The 19,716-nt window shown below is 38.2% G+C and overlaps 6 protein-coding genes across 9 annotated transcripts in view; 2 read left to right on the top strand and 4 right to left on the bottom strand.

Annotated features, from left to right (window-relative positions):
* Positions 1-10: 10 nt before the first annotated feature.
* Positions 11-2,755, bottom strand: LOC127239257 (vesicle transport protein GOT1-like). 3 transcript variants are annotated; one of them, XR_007836109.1, is made up of 8 exons: positions 2,504-2,755; positions 2,248-2,361; positions 1,795-1,886; positions 1,619-1,699; positions 1,417-1,514; positions 1,227-1,308; positions 707-808; positions 11-391 (listed from the first exon to the last, which is right to left on the bottom strand). XR_007836109.1 is itself a non-coding variant. In XM_051257335.1 (7 exons), the coding sequence occupies exons 2-7, from the start codon at positions 2,276-2,278 to the stop codon at positions 353-355; spliced, it is 423 nt and encodes a 140-aa protein (XP_051113292.1). In that variant the 5' UTR covers positions 2,279-2,361; positions 2,504-2,751; the 3' UTR covers positions 11-352. The 3 variants fall into 3 exon arrangements, 2 of the variants coding, with proteins under 2 accessions (XP_051113292.1, XP_051113293.1); XM_051257335.1 differs by lacking the exon at positions 707-808 and having other exon boundaries at positions 2,504-2,751; XM_051257336.1 differs by lacking the exon at positions 707-808 and having other exon boundaries at positions 2,248-2,346; positions 2,504-2,751.
* On the top strand, positions 2,522-6,495 carry LOC127239280 (uncharacterized). The gene is made up of 5 exons (XM_051257353.1): positions 2,522-2,567; positions 2,687-2,784; positions 2,977-3,137; positions 3,972-4,375; positions 4,961-6,495. The coding sequence occupies exons 1-5, from the start codon at positions 2,522-2,524 to the stop codon at positions 5,680-5,682; spliced, it is 1,431 nt and encodes a 476-aa protein (XP_051113310.1). The 3' UTR covers positions 5,683-6,495.
* A 383-nt stretch (positions 6,496-6,878) lies between these two features.
* On the top strand, positions 6,879-10,370 carry LOC127239229 (F-box/kelch-repeat protein At1g55270-like). The gene is made up of 2 exons (XM_051257285.1): positions 6,879-7,382; positions 8,545-10,370. The coding sequence occupies exons 1-2, from the start codon at positions 7,320-7,322 to the stop codon at positions 9,793-9,795; spliced, it is 1,314 nt and encodes a 437-aa protein (XP_051113242.1). The 5' UTR covers positions 6,879-7,319; the 3' UTR covers positions 9,796-10,370.
* A 109-nt stretch (positions 10,371-10,479) lies between these two features.
* On the bottom strand, positions 10,480-12,557 carry LOC127239230 (uncharacterized). Of its 2 annotated transcripts, none has more exons than XM_051257286.1 (2): positions 11,877-12,548; positions 10,480-10,870 (listed from the first exon to the last, which is right to left on the bottom strand). In XM_051257286.1, exons 1-2 carry the CDS (start codon positions 12,534-12,536, stop codon positions 10,826-10,828), a joined length of 705 nt encoding a protein of 234 aa, XP_051113243.1. In that variant the 5' UTR covers positions 12,537-12,548; the 3' UTR covers positions 10,480-10,825. The 2 variants fall into 2 exon arrangements, with proteins under 2 accessions (XP_051113243.1, XP_051113244.1); XM_051257287.1 differs by lacking the exon at positions 10,480-10,870 and adding an exon at positions 10,877-11,630 and having other exon boundaries at positions 11,877-12,557.
* Positions 12,558-16,147: 3,590 nt separating this feature from the next.
* On the bottom strand, positions 16,148-17,390 carry LOC127266673 (non-specific lipid transfer protein GPI-anchored 13-like). Its single transcript, XM_051297014.1, has 2 exons — positions 16,749-17,390; positions 16,148-16,654 (listed from the first exon to the last, which is right to left on the bottom strand). Exons 1-2 carry the CDS (start codon positions 17,233-17,235, stop codon positions 16,500-16,502), a joined length of 642 nt encoding a protein of 213 aa, XP_051152971.1. The 5' UTR covers positions 17,236-17,390; the 3' UTR covers positions 16,148-16,499.
* A 1,020-nt stretch (positions 17,391-18,410) lies between these two features.
* Positions 18,411-19,716, bottom strand: part of LOC127239416 (uncharacterized) — a 71,734-nt gene continuing 70,428 nt past the window's right edge. Inside the window, exon 11 of the mRNA XM_051257551.1 lies at positions 18,411-18,424. The gene's annotated coding sequence lies outside the window, so the exon portion shown is untranslated. The remainder of the gene's footprint in view (positions 18,425-19,716) is intronic.

Below are 19,716 nucleotides of genomic sequence, written 5' to 3'. Positions count from 1 at the left end.
ACATAGTTGATTCTGTTTTAACTATTGATTGATATGCCATACAAAAAACCAGCTACATCACTTTTCCTTACAGTTTACACTAATATTGCCTTGCGACTCAAACATTTAGTTTTCTCAGAGCTCAAAGAACAGATAGGTCCCACGTCATACCAATGATGGTAATCAAACAAATTTGACGTCCCAAATTTCCAGATTGCCATGGCTTCAAAATGACACGTATTGATCGATATGCCAATGCCATACTATAATCTGTTTACATGTAAATGTATATACCAAGACAGTATTTTACAATACTTGCACAAATTACATCCCACATGGTTTTGGCATTCTTTGGCGTTCTCCTATCCTTATCTTACACAGGCACCCTTTTTCCACGGTAGCGATCAAAAAACTGAAAATATAACATTAAAAGCATCAGACAAGTCATCAAACGTAACTAACTGCTCATTCCTAATAAATGACGAAATACTCAATAATACACATGTTCTTTTATACAGCTTTGTAAATATTTTTGATGGGGTGATCCATATCTAAATTATTATACTCTTAGGGGTGATAACATTAAAGACAAAATGTGGCAACTACAAAACTTCAAAAAGGTAAATTCTACTTAATTAATAGAGTAGTTCAAACAGAAGATTTTAAATGAAACCAGGACTTGAAAGCATAGTTAAAATTCCCAATAAGGAAAGTCTGGACAGCACACCTGTTAGTCTGAGTTAGTCTGAGTTCATGCCGAGGCTAATGTGCTCTGAAGTTATATTAGGATCGAGCAAGGTCATTTTCATTGTGGGTAAATGCTAAACTCCTAAATGCAAATTGAGAGATAAATAAATCAGCTTCCTTATGTTGATAAAGAGAACATCTTATTAAGCAATAATCTATCGGCTACTGGGTGTATCGCATCTCATAGGAGAATATATAAAATCTCCATTTTGGCATCTACAGGTTCAATGCAACATCAATTTTCATAATAAATCTTATACGAGTTTACTGATTTTTTGCACATTGATCATGTTGGATGCTTTAAAGGTCAAGACTCACTTAAAAATTGATATATGAATTTCTTGTGAAAGATCATTAAGATAGAGTTAGAACTGAGAACATATAAAATTCCAAGTTAAAGCAACCACAAGCCCCCACAGCACTTCACAGCAATTTGAGTATATCATAAATTGCACTGTACATTGCAAAGCACGACATACACAGTGGCAATGCAAACATACCGATCTGATGAAAGGTTGCTGGAACAGCCATCCAATAATGGGGATCTTTTGGAGAAAGACAGCAAGTGTTGGCCAGAAGCCACTGCAAATAACATAAAAGTAGTACTAGTTAACTCGTACTATCTTAGATGGTGGAAAGTGAACATTAGTTATACCAATATTTTGTCCAGTATACAAAAGCAAGACTAACCTGAACAGCACAACAAATCCATATGCCTCAACAATCATTCCAATTATTGGCCATCCAATTATAACCAAGAAAAATCCAACACCAAACGAAACTGTTCCCTGCAATTAATGTGATGAATAATCAAGAAGTTTAAAAAGGAAAACAATAAGCAGCATAAAAGAGTAACTCGTATCAACAACAAAAAAAACATGGGGGAAGGCACCTTAAAATTAGAGCGTTTCATAAAGAACTGCATTGATGACTTGAGACCAATGGTTAACATCACCCCTGACAAGAAGAGGATCTGTTTCGAGTGAAATGGGCAACATTAGGGAGATGGATAGATGAAAATTATTCAATTGGAAAACAATCGTACATATGTTTCAACAGCATACTTACATTTCCCATGGCAATTAAACCTTTATCAAAGAAGAAAATGATCCCCAAAAATGAAAAGAACACTCCAAATCCAGTCAAGCCGAGCCCAATTTCTGTTGTAACAGCAAAAAGGAGATTTGCATCAATCCTTTGGTAATTCCTCAAAAGTAAAACATAGAAGCGCAATTGACCAATGCCAATTTGCAGCACAAAAAGTAGAAATCCAACATTTAAAGAGCAAAATGCATTACCATGAATTCAAGTTGGCAGACAGAAAAAAAAAAGCGAATAAAGAAATCCAAGATAACTCATATTCAACTACTAAGAATCGAGAATAGCATGCAAAGACCTCAAACCGTTTGAGTGCTTACAACGGTTCCATTTAGGCACTTGTCAAGAAAAATACCTAAAAAAGGCTGAATAAGAAGATGGTGTGCGTTCGATGAAAATAGTGCAAAGTGGAATCTGACTTACTTTTTCGATCGTTCATCTCGAAGGACACCATTTTTGCAGATTCAGATTCAATACAAGCAGCAGCAGGTGCGAATTTGGCTAAAGAACGAAATTGGGATCCTACACCAATCCAACCTATATATTATAAATCACACAATTCAAAAATGAAAAAGATACAAATTCAAGCAGATTGACAAATCAACACGTTTCTCCCATTCTCCAAAGTTCATTAATTAATCGGAAAAAACAACAACTACATTTAGATATACTGACTAACCACAAGAGATCTCCCGAAATGCCTTCACTCAAGCACCTCCTCCAGTTCTATGAATTAAGTAAGGGTAATGTTTCCTTCCGAGATAGTCCCAACAAACGCAATATAACGAACCTTAGATTGCACGTAATGAGAAGGGAATCATCGATTGATTACATTTACTACGAAGACTATACAATTTTCAAGAATCGCCTCGCCGAAGAGAAGCCGCTCCGCTCCGCCGGAAATTTCACTCCCAATCCCCCAAATTGGGAACAAAGAAAACTGGGCTTACGTTAGGTCTGGTAGCCCGCACAGCCCAATCAATATGGGCCGTTAGCTCATCGTATATATGTATGTTCCTTGGGCTTTATTTTGTACTCCAGACATTAATCAATCTCTGTCTGCACGGCACCATCATATTCATGATTCATCAGCCTGCCAGATGCCTCCTATTTTCTGATCCTTCCCCCTTTCCAAAACCCGTCTGGTGCTAGCCTTCGAGCTTGAGAAATGGAGTTGCTTTCGTCGAGAATCTATTGGGCACAAACAGAAATCCCTACAGCGTTTACGACGAAGTCACGCCGTACCACAACTCCGGGAAGGACGTTTCATCATTCTCGACTCATTATTCGTTGCGGAAAGTACAAAAACCAAGGTGCTCTCTACTTTTTACACTGGAGTTTTATAAATGGAAGTTTGGGTGAAGTTCCTTAGCTTGATTAGTTGGTTGTTTGTTCTTGGTGCATGCAGAGAGGGACATCATAATCTGTTGGTTGAGGTTTTAGGATGATTCGGTTTTAGAAATTTTCGAAATCACAATTAGTTAGCCTGATTTATGTTATTGGGAAAGCATGCGTTATTTCACTAGACTTTGAGGCTCGAACTTTTTTTTTTCTTTTGTCAACTGTGAGACTTGAAATAATCAATTTCGAATGGCCGATAGCGTATTCAATCTGGAGGATATGATCACCAATCTCCTACTGTCGTTGGTAAGAAATAAGTGCAAATGAGTTAAACTAGAAGTGCTTGGATTAAGTTGTCTCAGTGTGATGCAATACTTTTGAAATTCATTCATCAATCTAGTTGATGCAGCAAGCAAGAGATTATGTCGTATCATTCTTAAGGGATATTGGGTTTAAGCTAAAAGAGGATAAGCAATTGAAATGATAGCATATGTTCTATATAATATTAATGGTGGTAGTCCGGGTGGATAAGTTATTTTCGAATCATTTACGGTAAGAATTCTCACTTCTTAAAACCCTTTGTGGATGATATTGTCATTCTCAGGAGTATCCATCCCAAAGCACTTCAGCAATGAAATGCTTACCTAAACATGAGAGTCCCTGAGAAACTGTTGGTGCTAGATGTGTAATTTTTTCTATTATATGACACTTGGATCTATTTGAATAATCACGTCTATATATCTGGGGCACTGCTCTTTTGGCTGGCATGTAGTTTTAAATTGGTTTTTACCGTCATGCCTTCCCAGTCCAACAGCTGGGGTACGTTTAGATTTTCAGGAATATGCGAAACCGTCAAGACTCTTACCTGCAACAGAAGTGAAGGTTATCCCAGATGCTTCAGTTGGGAAGGCACTGGATTCTTTCCCATCCGGAAGATTGAAGTCCTTGTACAAAGTAAAACTACAAACAAGTAAAATTTATGGATCCGGTCTCACTGATGTGAACTCTGGAATATTATTGTGTTTGATTGACGAGAATGGAACCTCCATTTTACAAAGGTTGCCCACTGTTTTGAATGAATCTGATTCAAGGTCAGAAGACAAGGCCATGGGTGATACCATGCACTTACAGAGAGGCTCTGTTGATCAATTTGCTTTTGAGGGACCTAACCTTGGAAGAATTCTAGCTGTTTGGATTGGCTTGGAATCAGGTTGTTATACGTTATAAGAACATATGATTATCCATTTTCAGCTCAATTATGATTGCATGGAATGATAATGCTCTCCTAATTTAATTAATTTATTATTATTTATTTTTTTTCAAAAATTGAATGTGGGGAGGCAGAAGATCTTGACTTAATCTTTGTATGTTTCATGAAATCAAAGAAGCACTGACTCTGCATAAACCTTGCAAAATTGTTGTTTCAGAACAATCGTTAGTAAAGATCAATATAAATTTCTTTTTAATTGTAGATGGTAACATCTTGTCTGCTAGTTTCAAGTGTTTTGTATGTCGTGTTAAGCATATACTTTCATGATTGTGTAGGAATGCTGTAACATCATTCACTGATTTGAAGCTTGTTCCTATTCGTTGTGGGAAATATAGAAAGGGTAAATTAGTCGACAAACCAATGTAAGATATGGAGCTAGTTCTGTTTTTTTTCCATGATGAGCATGCTCGGCTCTTTCCTTGTCCTTGAATGATAAAATCCCCTGCTGTGTTGTACCATGTGAATTTTCATGTTATATTTGGAATTTAAAAGGTGTCATTTTGAACCACTATTGGCAAATGGCAGGTCAATGGAGAATAGCTGGTTTAAGTCTGGCTATTGTTCACGATTCTCTGCCTTCTTCCATAGAAGAATCCGAACAGCTAAGTGGGTTACAGTACAGCTTTGAGTTTGAGGATGTCTTGCTCGGGGATTCAGGTGACTTGTCTATGATGGAATTCAGACCCCAATCAGTTACTGCATTATCTGGAGATGCATCTACCTGGATGAACGATAAGTCCGAAGAAGATTTATCTGCCTCTCTCAACACCTCTTTTGCATCCAACGAAGAAAGCATGAAGGAATACACAGACCTGAAGTTGTCACTATTATTCTATGACACCCTACTTATCTTGGCTGGCTCCTCCATAATTGCATTTTTTTCAACTGAACAAAATGCTGCCTACACATTCTTAGCAGGCGGATTGTTTGGGTTTATTTACCTATTATTGCTGCAAAGGTCGGTCGATGGACTAGAAGTGCCAGAAGTCATAACAAGCAAGAGCAAAGGCAGTCGAGATCAAATTCTTGGGAAATTAAGAGGCCCCATTTCAGGTCTGGTGCTAGCATTTGCATGTCTCTTCGTAGCAGTGAAATACTACTCTTTGTCTGGAGAGGATGCAGCTGTTAGGCTTACGGGCAGAGATCTAATATCAGGAATGATGGGATTCCTTATGTGCAAAGTGTCTGTAGTTTTGGCAGCATTTAAACCTCTGCCTCTTGGTTTAAGAGAAAACAAGCAGATATGATGATGGTTTCTTTGGATGTCATATACTTGCGCGGTTGCGGCAGCATTTCGGTGTCATTGTGCCAGCTGTGTCGATTGTATGTGTATGGTGATGAAGAGTAACAACCTATTTTAGGATTACATCCAAAGTGGTGTGTGTTACTGCATCTAAATATAGACTAAACTTTCTAACAATGGATATTATGGTGACTATCTTCATCTAACCCTTGGACAAAGCAGCAAAAGCAGCAGCAGTAGTAGTAGTTAGGAGGAGGGTTGATGTAATGATTATAGCAGCAGGTTTGAATGGAGTTAGCTTTTTGTTCATTGCAAATTTGCCCAAACAATCAAGAATGGAATGATAATGACAGTAAAACAAGGCTTGACACTAAGTAGTATAGTAGGTTGTTTCAGGACTGATTGTAACTTGTATGCACTATGCTCTCCTATCCTCTCCTATCCTATGCCATGTAATGTGTTTTTAAAAGGTTCATTGCCTTATTAGTAGAGTAGTAGATGGATTGGTGGGTGTCAAGAGTTATTGCATGCATACATTTTATTTAACTGATACTCATAATAATATCCATTTGATTCTTACATTGCAATTTGCATGTAGTAAATATATCACCGTACCTGACCTGTACCTAAGCCCCGCCCCAACCCGACTTGACTTAATTTAAATGGCAACTTGAAAGAGATGACTTACAACAATGCCTACTGCTACACTCGTTTTCTAGCATTTCACTAATCTACTTTTTGCTGTCTTTAGTTTTACATTTCCCAATTTTGTTAAATCAAAGTGTACTAGGAGATTTTAAAATATATTTCTATTAATGATAAAAAAAAAATAAAAATGATGCAGCCGTGACTGAGCCCCGCATGCCTTTTTATTACTCCCACGTACCATGGTTGCCGTTTATATGCGTTTTGAATTTAATCTCATTTTAAAATTAAAATTTATTAATTAAATTTTAATTAAATTAATTATCTTAATTTTAATTTATAATTATTTATATTATATGATAATTATTTTTACTAATATATTTTTAATTATCTATTAATTATATTTTTTAAAATATCATATACCAGACACTGCATATGGGATGGAGGTATTATTATTATTATTATTATTATTATTATTATTATTATTTGCCTTAATTAGATATTTCGTGTTTCCTTTTAGTCTGATACTCTGATCTGTGTGATGTGTATTTTATTTATTTAATTATTTACAGGAGAGAGAGGAGAGGAAGGGCCGCGAGGTAAAAAGTCCATATCGAGGAAGGATTGTTGTTCTGTTCCGTCGCCCAGCTGTAACTTTCAGCGCTGGCAGTGACGGGCACAGGCATAGGCATTGGACTCCATCTCTGCTCGGTCAGACTCAGACCAACGGAAAATAGCAGCAGCCTGGCACTGCGCCTGACCGGTTGGGCTTGGGCTTGGGGGTGTATGGAATCAGTCGGATGCCCTAGCCCGGCCACGAATTCGTTGTTTGCTTTTGCAGTGGTGGAAAGGGGACGGGTTGGCTCCTATTGTGCGAATGGGGTTTAGTGTTTTTTTTTCCTTCAGCTTTCGTCTCGTGATTTTATGAATTGTTTGAATTCGATTGTCGGTTTGATCTGAATTTCGGAAGAGACGGGGTACAATTTTATGTGATATATGGCGCAGACGACTGAGAGGTCCCCAAATGCGCAGAGGGGTTTCAGAGTTCAAGCTCCGCTGGTGAGTCTGTCTGCAATGGTTTTTCACCTTTTTTATTGTTTAGCCTTGTATCGCGATTTATGCAACGCTTATGGTGTTTTATGGCCTTGCCTGGGTGAATGCGATATCAATTGTGAAAGACCTTGTTTTTGAGGTGCATTTGTACTGTTCTCGGTGGTTCTGTGCTTCCGTGATTCTTTTCTTGAAGATGCATTGCGGAATCCATGAACAATGGCCCTTCGAGTAAATAAATATACTCTCCACTGGCCTTGGGTGTGATTATTCTAGGACCTGTTATTGTGGAGATTTGAAGTTTAAGAATATTAGAGCTGTTTTGGAATGTTCTGCCCTGACTCATCTTCCATTCCTCTGCTCACTTATCGTTTTCTTAGTGCTTGAATTTGTGAGATATTTCCTACTTTTATGCTTTTGTCAATTGCTAGGACTATGCTGTCACGTTTCTGTTGAATGAGCTTGAAAATAAGCACAGCACACAACTCAGGTTCTAGTTGCATGTGAACTACTTCTGGGTTAACGGAGCTAGTTTCACTAAATGCCTGGATTAAAATTTGAAACTTCACTGGTCACACTTAGCATGCTTTTGAGAATTGAATGGGGCTACTGCTTACTGGCCTACACCTTTGAGATGCATGTACATTTGATAGGAAACCTAATATATGATTTTGTAATGTGGGGTTTTAAAAAAAAATCAATAAATAAAAATGAAATGTTTCTCAATCACTCATGTTATGGGACACAACCTAATTCTTTTGTATGTTTTAGTGGTTTATTTGTCAGTACATGGGCAAAGCCATGAAGCTAAGTGTTAAAAACTAAGTTTTGGGAGCTTAATCTTGGATTGAGTAATACTAATAAGACATCATAATGCTGGGCTGAGTATATTCTATGTTCTATAGTTAAGAAAAAGAATTGATACATAACTTTGAAGTCATACATATCTTACATATGTATATATATATTTTCCAGTTTTTTCTTGCAATGTAACACCTGAAGGCTTAGATTTGTTGTCGTTTGAGATGTAGTATGTCCAAAACCTTTGATGTGCATCCTGTCTCATTTTGGAATCTGTTTGTCATGTAGAACAGGCACGCACATAATTGGTACTTCTTGTTTTCTTAACATATTCCTGCCAACTAACTATGTTGATCGGAAAACTTTGCAGGTTGATTCTGTATCGTGCTATTGCAAGGTAGATTCAGGTTTGAAAACAGTTGTTGGGGCGAGAAAGTTTGTCCCTGGATCTAAACTTTGTATACAACCTGATATTAATCCCCGTGCACACAAGACAAAAAACTCCCGTCGGGAGAGGACCAGGGTGCAGCCACCACTCCTACCTGGACTTCCTGATGATCTTGCGATTACTTGCCTGATTCGAGTCCCTCGTGTAGAGCATAATAAACTTCGTCTAGTTTGCAAAAGGTGGTACAAGCTTCTGGCAGGTAATTTTTTCTACTCTCTAAGGAAGAGTCTTGGCATGGCAGAAGAATGGGTATATGTGTTTAAGAAAGACCGTGAAGGAAGAATTTCATGGCATGCCTTTGATCCCACCTACCAACTGTGGCAGCCACTCCCGCCTATTCCAGTGGAGTATAGTACAGCTCTTGGGTTTGGCTGTGCGGTCCTTAGTGGCTGTCACCTGTATTTATTTGGTGGAAAAGATCCTCTGAAGGGATCCATGAGGCGAGTTATATTTTATAGTGCTCGGACAAATAAATGGCATAGAGCACCTGACATGCTTCGGAAAAGGCAGTTTTTTGGATCATGTGTCATTAACAATTGTCTTTATGCTGCTGGAGGAGAATGTGAAGGGATCCAGAGAACCCTGCGCTCGGCTGAAGTTTATGACCCCAATCGAAACCGCTGGAGTTTTATTGCTGATATGAGCACAGCGATGGTACCCTTTATCGGTGTGGTATATGACAACAAGTGGTTCCTCAAAGGACTCGGTGCCCACAGAGAGGTTTTGAGTGAAGCCTATTCCCCATCAACCAATACATGGAGTCCAATAAACGGTGGAATGGTTTCCGGATGGCGCAATCCAAGCATCACTATGAATGGAAAACTTTATGCGGTTGATTGTCGTGATGGGTGTAAGCTAAGAGTATATGATGAGGCCACAGACTCTTGGAACAGGTTTCTTGATAGCAAGCTACACCTCGGGAGTTCTCGCACCCTGGAAGCTGCTGCTCTTGTACCTCTAAATGGAAAGCTCTGCATTGTCCGTAACAACATGAGCATCAGCTTAGTTGATGTCTCGAATCCTGATAGACGAGTGGAGACCAATCCACAAATCTGGGAAAATATAGGTAGTAAAGGTAATTTTAGGAACCTGTTCACAAACTTATGGTCGAGTATTGCTGGAAGAGGTGGGCTGAAGAGCCACATCGTGCAGTGTCAGGTTCTTCAAGCATGAGAGAGATCTCATTGCTTATGTTTATTCTTGAGAGTGCTTGTTCTCCTCCAGCATAGAAATGGCACCGCAGATTATTGGTGCAAGTTTTGCCCTTTGGTGACTGGGGATTGTTGTCTTTGTCTTACCTCCTGATGCTGATGATGTTATTCCCCCTGGATTGATTGGTGTATGCATGCCCATGGATGGTGGCACATCGCCGTGGTCAAGAAACTAGCTATATATATATCTTTGCTAAACATTAGGACATAGGACTTTGAGGCAACCCATATTCTTAGATTCATGACAGATTGTTTTAGTTGGCCTGTAGGTGTCGGTTTTCTGTTCTGTGAGGATATCAGCAAGCATGCATGTTATCTCCGAGGATAAGATACATTGTGAGAAGACAGTCGGCTGTTGTTTCTTTGCATGATTGCACATATTTGTTTGTTATGCTTTGATTGGATGGCGTGGGGTAATAAGTTGATTATTGCAATAGGGGTGTCTGATCCGACTGCCAACTATCAAGTTGTGATACTTGTGTTATTGTATCTTGTCCTGCTGCTGTCCAGGCATTTAAAAGAATTGAGTTCCAAGCATGTCCTCATTTGCTTCAGGTTAAAACTTCATATGTATGGAATATTCCACCACATTTATATGCTAAAATTGCTATGAAATTGATTCGTATTCCAGGCAATCATCTCCATATAAAAAGTAAGAAGAGAATTTATTCATTTGTTGAGCAAATGGAGAGTAGTTGCTGATGATTTTGCAGCAGAGTGATAACATTGTCATTTCAAAGATGATCATAGTGACGTAGTACAATCGGAATTGGAAGTTTATTGCATAAAAAGCAACTTCCTTGCATTGCATTGAGGACTTGAGCTAGGCTAGATGGGATGGATGGAAGGAATACATACATACAGGTAAAGGGGGGGTTTAGGTCCTTAGGCCGGCCATTGAGCGAGCGAGTACCACATGTTACAACAACAACAACATTGCACAATCACAATCACAGTTGAGAAGCACAGCCAGCACATACACGGGTGGCTGTCTAGTCAGTGACGAGCATTGGGATGCCATCCACCGGAACTGGCATCTGCAAAGAAAAAGAAAAAGAAAACAGAATGGGTGGTAGCAGTAAAATAACAGAGAGTAAAGAAATTGCTTTCACTGGACAAAACAACATATCAAAGGAGGATGCAACAAAGACATGTGTTCTAGTGCATGCATGGAATATGGATATCTATTATGGGCAGCAGGGCTTGGATTCACCAAAGAAGCATGCAATGCATGTTGTAACAAAAGAGCCGAGGTCCCCATTGAATCCTCCTCCTCACTCACTTCTTCGGCAACAGCATGCAGGGCACACACACGAGTACAAAAACAAAACAACACAACTCAACTCAATTGTGTTTCCAACTAACTTAATAAGTTGTGGCAATCAGGAAGGACAGTTGCCAAGTGAGTGATGATAATGATGATCAGAGCTCATCCAATTTGAGGCCAAAGAAATTCCACAACTCTTACACGCACACTTGTTACATACACTCCTCCCTACCAGCCCGCCCGGCCCAGCTCAGCTCCATTTTACTAATTAAAATTGACAACAAGTCCCATTCGCTCTACACTGCAAACCCCCACATGCACAAGAACGAACGAACGAACGAACCAGTTTGGGGAAACCAAAGGCCTCTGAAGTAAAACCAAAACCCAATTACAGGATTTTTGAACAAGGGTGGTCAAGTTTGCATCCATAATAAATGCACACGAACATCCATCCATCTAATCTTTGCCCCCTCATTTGCTTTTGTAGACCCTCAATTCTTCATCATCATCGGATTCACCGATGCCACAGGCTGCATATCCTTACAAGTTAAATTAGCCTTTTTCCCACAAAAATTAGGAACCCTACACTCTCTAGTAAACACACAAGGAGATAAAAGAGTCAGTCGATGCGAAACCCTAAATCCATAGGAAGAGGAACGACAATATATCAATATCATCAAGAAACGGGTATATCTATCATGAACAGTCAAGAAGAACCAGAACCGGAAAAAAATAAAAATAAAAAAATAAAAACTGTTTGTTGTGTGTGTGTGTACCTCAAGGACGGGCTGCCTCAGGGACACGGCTTTATCCCTGCACGAACGAACCGTCAAGAATTGATCCACATCGAGCTCCTTGCTAATAATCCCAACCTTGAAATATATGCTGTCGGAAGGCGGCAAGTCAACTTTGATCTCGTCGACATTGAACCACAGGAAGTAGAATCTCTGCACCTGGATCCCCTTCAGGTCGGTAATGGAGCCCAGGTTCAGCACCCCGGAGATCTTCTTGTCGTAGTAGACCAGATAGTCGAACTCGATGTAGCACTCCTTCTCCAGAGTGACCTCGAATCGACCGTCATCGGCGAGCGTGTAGCTGACCACAGAATCGGGTAACAGTCCGCGGGGGAGACCGTACAACGGGAGGATCTCGTACACAGACGGTGAAGGTGGGCTTGGCGGGGCCGGTTCTTGGAAGGAAGAGCTCACGGCGAGGAGTGAGAAAAGGAGGAGTAAGAAACAGTAGCAGAGCTTGGAAGCAAACGCAATCACAATCGCCATCGCTTTTCTTTTCTTTGATTTGCACCCAATAAATTTGCTTGATGTGTGTAGATATATATATATATATATATACACACTTTGACTGGAGACCGGACTGCTATTTTTTTCTTCAGCGATCCCTCCATCCCCGCTTGCTTGATTAATTGAGTAATTCATTTCCACGCTTACCATTTTTCTATGCAAACTAAAGCTCTTCCAAGTCCGAACTGCATTCAATGTATCCATATCTATCTATCTATGGATTCCCGTTCCGGATCCATTTTCAAAAGTTTTACTTCATAATCGTCAATTTACGGTTCATTATTTTATTTTACTTTTTTCAATTTCGACTAATTTAATTTAGCCGATCTTACTTTCGATTTTGACTAATTTAATTTATCCCACCTACCTTCCGTGGCACAGGCACATCCAAGAATGATCCGGCTTTAGTCCGAGCTATTTTCTTGGTTGATCCGACTGGCAAGAAGACATCAAGCCACACATGCAAGGCCTCTTCAACCTTTGTTCTTCTATAAATTAGATATATTTATTTAAATTTTAATGTAAATAGTAAAAAATAGTTTAATTAAAAATAAATTTTTAATAATAATTATATACTATTAAATTTTATGAAACAAAATTAAGATCTACCTAACTCCACTCTAATTACATTTGAACCATGACCCAAGTTGCTTTCTAATACATCAGTTGAGTATGAGAACAAATTGAAAAGAAATGTTGAAATATTTTGATATATGATTATATTTTATTATTGTTGTTATAATTTATGTTATTATATATATATATATATTTTTTATTTTGTGAAAAACTAAAAAATAGTGCACCCACCCATGATCGAACCTGATGTTTCACCGCTTGATCTATAAGGGTTTGACGACTCACTTTTGGCCCTAACTTTACAAACTTGACGGAAGATGCTGGCAAGGACAAACGGATCTGACTTAATATCCTGGGGTGAGATCTGATGTGAGTGCAGGCCAAAGGTCAATTTGATTTCTGTGTGAGGGAGTGGAGACGCCGAGTTTGACTGGAGCTGGCGCGCGGGAGGAGACGGCTGCCGGAGTCCCGTGGCTCTGCCGGTGGCTGATTGTGACCACCGGAGAGAATGCCGAGGCGGAGTGCCAGCAATTCCGGGATGAAATATGTCTTGATCTCTTGCAAATATAATGCTACGTTGCTAGTTGTCTGAGATACAATACCAATTGTAATAATAATTCTCATTTAGTTTAAGTTCTTCCATTAATTCGTTGATGATCTCTTGTCTGTATATATATGTTATTGGCTGATAGAAAGAAAGCTTCGATCACTTTCATATGCATTTCAATATACAAATAAATTAAATAATATTTGATGGATCGTCTCTTGTACGCGGGTTTCTGATCATCGATCTTGTCATTAGCCCTAAAAATTCCAAAAGGTTTCTGTAATTTTCTTCTTATCGTATAATATATATTATATATATATATATATATCTACTTTGTTTCACTCGATCGTGTCGCTTTGTCTATTCAAGAGAGGTCCATCCAACACAGAATTATCCCCTCGTACTTTCTACTATACTTAAATGTAGCTGCTGATTATGGTGTGTATATATATATATATATATATATATATCCACAAGATGAATAGCTTTGAGGATTTTTAAAGTTGACCAAATCTTGTTATTAAAAGGGAAAAAACATAAAGGTTAATAGCAAAATTTATATAAGTTAGAGCATGCAAGTAGATTTGTAGCATCATGAAATGAAATTAATGGCAATCTTAGAGTTTCTTTCTTGTATATATTTCTCGAGTTTCAGCTTCACAAAAGCTTCCTTTACAACTCCAGTAGCTACTATGAGCATATATTGCAAAGTAAAAACAACATATACAGACACAAACTCTCTCACACACATATTTTGTTTTGAGCAAGAACAATAGAAACAACAGCGTTGTGAATATGTACGGGCAACCACCTTTCAATCTAAGGAAAAAAATATCGAATGAGCATAGAGCAGGAAGTCATTAAAAAATAGGTAGAGAACATCAAACTCGACCTTTCACAGAAAAGTCAAATTGACCAATGAACTTGTGATATATGCGATATTAGATAAATATTTTGCTATATTTCAGACGGTTTTTGGATGCGAATTTTGTATATATGCTTCTAATGGTGTATTTTTTAATTTTCTACTAGGCGTTGAGAAGTTGATAAATTTTGGGCATATCGAAGAGAGAAGCCAAACGCAGAAAGTCCTTAGCCATGATCACGAAGCAAAATCAAAATTGCAAAAAGGTCCTCCGACATTAATTAATAATTTTAGAATTGTTTGGTTTAAAGTGCAAAGGGGATGATAATTGAAAAGAGAGTTAGGACCAATAAAGAAGGGGAAGAAGAAACGCAAAATCACGATCTCACCTACAATCTATTTCTGAAAGAGAAGGGAAACGAAGGGCAACGCAGAATAACTTCCGGGCACATTTTTCTTCATTTCTAGAATTGGTTTGTTGTCGATTTTTAAACTTGAAGGCATGATGAACTCTTTGATTTATTTTATGTTTTTAATTGCTATGGATTGCGAGTAGTTTCATTTCTAGTGTAGGTATGAATTGATGTTCAGGATTGAAATTGTGAGACTTGGTTTCGATTAAAATTGGTGTTCATCGATGTTGGGTATTTTTAATTCTTCTAATTGATGAGTTTAGAAATCTTAAATTGATTATTGCGCACGTATCAATTTAGAATTTCATAGCTATGTTGGGAATTGACATACGTAATTGTGTAATTTTCCAATTGGCGTAGCAACATAGAGAAGAACAACTCTAGGGAAGAATTAAAATCAATTTTAAAAAAATCATCGTATGAGCTTATTAAATTGAATTGGGCATTTCTAGTTTTTTTTTTACTGCTGTCGAGTTAGAAAACTAAGGTCGTACCTAGGATTCTTTCCCAATTAGAGAAATAGCTAACGGTCGTACCTTAGCTATCGAAAAAGTAAGAAAAGGTTGGTTGTGAACGCGTGTAGATCAACTATAACCAATTTATCCAACTAATTGATGAATTTGACTTTTAGTCGATGATCAAATTTCATATTTCGAATGAAAAATTCATGTCTGTGCTAGAGTTTAATCATATTTGGTAAACAGCTAATTTTGCATTCTAGTTAGCTTGCGTAAATTTTATTCTTCCTTATTTAGTGTGATAATCAAATCCCCCGATATATATTAAATATAATTATAATCAATCAAATAGAGAAAGAATTACTGTTCCCCTGCGGAGACGACCGTACTCACTACTGCTATACTGCATATTGTGGCACGTTGGAATTGATATTTTATTTTGCAACTGTACTGCAGGCTAGCAACTTGGCCTGCACCCACGTCGGATCCTACCCCAGGATGTTACGTCAGATTCGTTTGTTCTTATCAGCATCTTCCGTCAAGTTTTTAACGTTAGGATCAAAATGGAGTAAAATTACTTGTAACCGGACCAACCTTGATCGATTTTTTATATTGAGACCAAAATTATTATTTTTTATTTTAATGGGACTATTTTTTATTTTTCCCTTTTATTTTTAATAAAGATATCTCTATAAATATTTCAACAAAATGCAATAGATATTATTTAAAAAATAAAGATATCTCTATAAATATTTCAACAAAATGCAATAGATATTATTTAACTAAATATTTAAATGAACATTCATTTCGAATAATAGCAAACACACCTAAAAGTGAATCAATTTCAAACTACGGGCAACACAACTTAAAAGTGTAGAGACGAATAATAAAAATAATAATAATAATAATAATAATAATAATAAAGATGATGTGAACGTTGTTAAAACGCAGGAAGACAGACACAAGCAGCAGCAAGGACCACAGCCAGGCAGCCGCCCAACGACCAGCCAGCCTGCGGCTTAATTACATGAATAATGGTCGAAATATAGATAGATATAATATGTATATCTATCATCTTCTACTACGCACTAAATTATATATATAGAATCAACCACACGCACACTAATTAATGATATATATATATGTGTGTGTGTCCGTATTAATTAATTAATTAATTAATCAAAAGTATTCTTCTAATCGGGGGATGAAATTGAAATTGAGGAAGAACTGCTGCTGGTGCTACTGAGGAATAGCGAGTAATAATGGTGCAGCCCACACGCACACCACTTCAATCCCCCATCCCCATCTGTTCATATTCATAGTCTTTGATCTGCTGCCTGCACTGCTGAGATCATTGCCGCTCAGCGCCCCCGACGACGACGATGGATGATTCCCTTTCATATATAATTAATTCCCACACAATCAATGAATTAATTACTTCATTCATCAATTAAGCAACACAAATAACAAGAATTAATTCATTGTTACCAGAAGCAGAAGCAGCAGCTGCAGTAGAGGCCTCGGAGGAGGAGGAGTTGGTGGCACTGTTGGCGAAGTCCTGAAAGACCTTGGCGTCGGGCGAATCGGGGGGCAGATGCAGGACGGCGGGGCAGTCGGTGACGTTGGCCGGGGAGGAGGAGCGGCAGAGCGAGGGCAGGGAGAGCGCCCGCGTGGCGTTGATCTTGAAGCCGACGCTGGGGTCGTTGCGGTCCTTGACGAGGAGGCAGATGCAGGCGGGGCTCCTCTGTAGGACCTGCTTCAGCCCCGCGCAGCACTCCGCCCCCACCGACCTCGCCTCCCCGCTCACGTACGACAGGCACGGCGCCAGCCCCACCAGCTCGTTCGCGCACTTCTCCTTGTCCTTGTCTATGCCCCCCGACGCCGATGATCTCCCCACCCCGAATAGCACTATTGCCGACAACACCGCTACCACCGCCGCTCGCCGGGGGAGGAGGAGCTGCACCACCGACTCCATCGAGAGAGAAATAAGAGATGGAGAGAGAGGGATCAGTTCAGTTCAATTTTAGGGTTTGAACACCACTGCACTCTACTGTATTACATTGCATTGCATTGCATTGGGTCATATATACTTGCTAGCTCTCTCTCTCTCTCTCTCTCTCTCTCTCTCTCTGTGTGCGCATATATATATATAAAAGAATATAATCAACAGAGAGACGAATATATATATATATATATACACATAATAAATGGGGCCGGGGGAGGTTGGGGAGTAATAAATTGTGTAATGTACTAGTAGTAGTAGTAGTAGTAGTAGCGGAATTTAATGTGAATATAGCTACCATTGCTTGCTTGTTTGCTTGCAAATTAATAATGTCATACTACTACTACTACTAGTACTTCAAATTCCGATTCCAATTAATATAGCTAGCTAGCTAGCTAATTTGTACATGTTGTGTTTCTACATGGGACTATATGCAATATTGCTATCCCGCAGAGCAGAGCAGAGAGACGTCATGAGGCGAGGTAAGGTTGATCAGATCAGATCAGATCGGTCGATCTCCATCCCCCCTCCCCTCCCCTCCCCTGTGCGCAGTCATCCAGCTGGTCTGTCTGTCTGTCAGTCCGGCCACTAAATTTGCAGCTGGCAGGGCAGGGCAGGAGGGCAAATAAGTAAGTAATCCATCTCATAGCTAATTAGTATTCTAAAACAAATTCTTACTATATTAATATCCAATATCAATTAACGTAATCCCCATGGAATGGAATGGTTATGGAAGGATGGAAGGCAGGCAGGCAGGCAGGCAATTAAAGGACAGTTGGAACATCAACCCAACTACCACCAACCTATACACTTTCACATACAATACTAGTATAATACATATATACGCACGCCGGTACTCATCAGTCAGTCAGGCCCCTCACCGCCATATATCTAGCTAACTCAGGAGAATTACAATAGACAGACAGACAGAGAGACACACTATGTATGTATGTATGTATGTATATACACATAGATAGATAGATAGATAGATAGATGATGTCGTCTGTCCTGTGTTGAGATATAGTAATTGTGAATTGTGAGCCCAACCCCAACCCCAACCCCAACTCACCATTATATAGTAACATTTATGGGGAATACCTACCAGCTCCACCTGCCTCTCCCTCCCACTTTTAATCAATTTTTCGTGCCCCTCTCTCTCTCTCTCTGTCTCAGTCTGATCTGAGTCTGTCTCCACACACACACACACACAACTAACATCACTTATTACTAATTTGTACCCTAACTAACTAACTAACTAACTAAACAAGCTATATATTACTGTAATGAATTACTACTTATTATACTATTATCAATAATAAAAGATTTAAAGAATTAGAAACACACTCATCGATATATACTCCTCTGCTGCAGCTGCAGCTGCACCAATATATATTAATGTTATATGGCCCCAAATTAATTAGCTAATTAGCTTAATATGTATATATATATATATATATTGTTGGTGGGACTGGGTAATTGATTGTATTTGCAATCACCAATCACCAATCACTGTCTCTCTCTTTATTTCTTTCATCACATTATGTTGTTATGTTTTGATAGAATCTGTCTAACAACAAAATTATTCATCAAGAATGTGCATGTTCTAGATAAGAAAAAGGAGCAATGTAATTTCCAAATTAACCAAACTTCAAAACAAAAGCTATCGATTTTCTGGTAAAATGCTAAACTTCCTTTTTAATTTTCTTTTAGTGAGTTATTTGTCTACTGATTGCAAAGTTAGAACCTGATTATATTGGTTATTTGTTGGATTTAATGTTGTGATCTTGACATTCTTGCAAGTATACTTTGTGTTCTCTCTTGGTTGTTGATTGAAAATTACTTAGTTTCTTGTTGTTGCATGCGTTAATGTGAGCAAACCTAGCTATATGGCTATGACTTAGCAGCGTAGTAATTCTTTGTGAGTAAATCTATATGTTTAGATTCTTTGTGGCTGACCTTTTGGATGATTTATACATCCTCGTATGATTCAGAACGATCAAGCATGCGAGAAGATCCTTGATTATGTTTGTTTGATAATTATTTAGATTTTAGGTTTCGTTTGATTTCATTTCATTTGATTCAATTTCCAATTTGTAATTTCTTAATTTGATTCTATATGTTAGGCAAATTCTATTTGATGAAATTTTGTTTTGAAAAATCATGCACATTAATTATTATTATTCACGACATAATTCATTATAAACTCATTGTAAGGTAAATACATCACATACAGATACACAGACGCATACAGGAACATTTTTTCAAGCAACCATTTCATCTTCTCTTACAATAATTATTAAATGAATCCATATATATTCATATTATTTGAGAGTACCATATTGTAATGTCTGAATTATTATTGTATATATAATATTAATTAATTAGGGCAGGCATGCATGCATTAATTTTGTTGTCATCATTCACCATGATATGATATGCAGTGTGTTTATCATG

Source organism: Andrographis paniculata, unplaced genomic scaffold (assembly GCF_009805555.1).
Source record: "Andrographis paniculata isolate CXL003 unplaced genomic scaffold, ASM980555v1 Contig77END, whole genome shotgun sequence".
Taxonomy (NCBI): domain Eukaryota; kingdom Viridiplantae; phylum Streptophyta; class Magnoliopsida; order Lamiales; family Acanthaceae; genus Andrographis; species Andrographis paniculata.
Note: the sequence above shows the minus strand (reverse complement) of the source record. Positions and strands in the feature narration are given on the sequence as shown.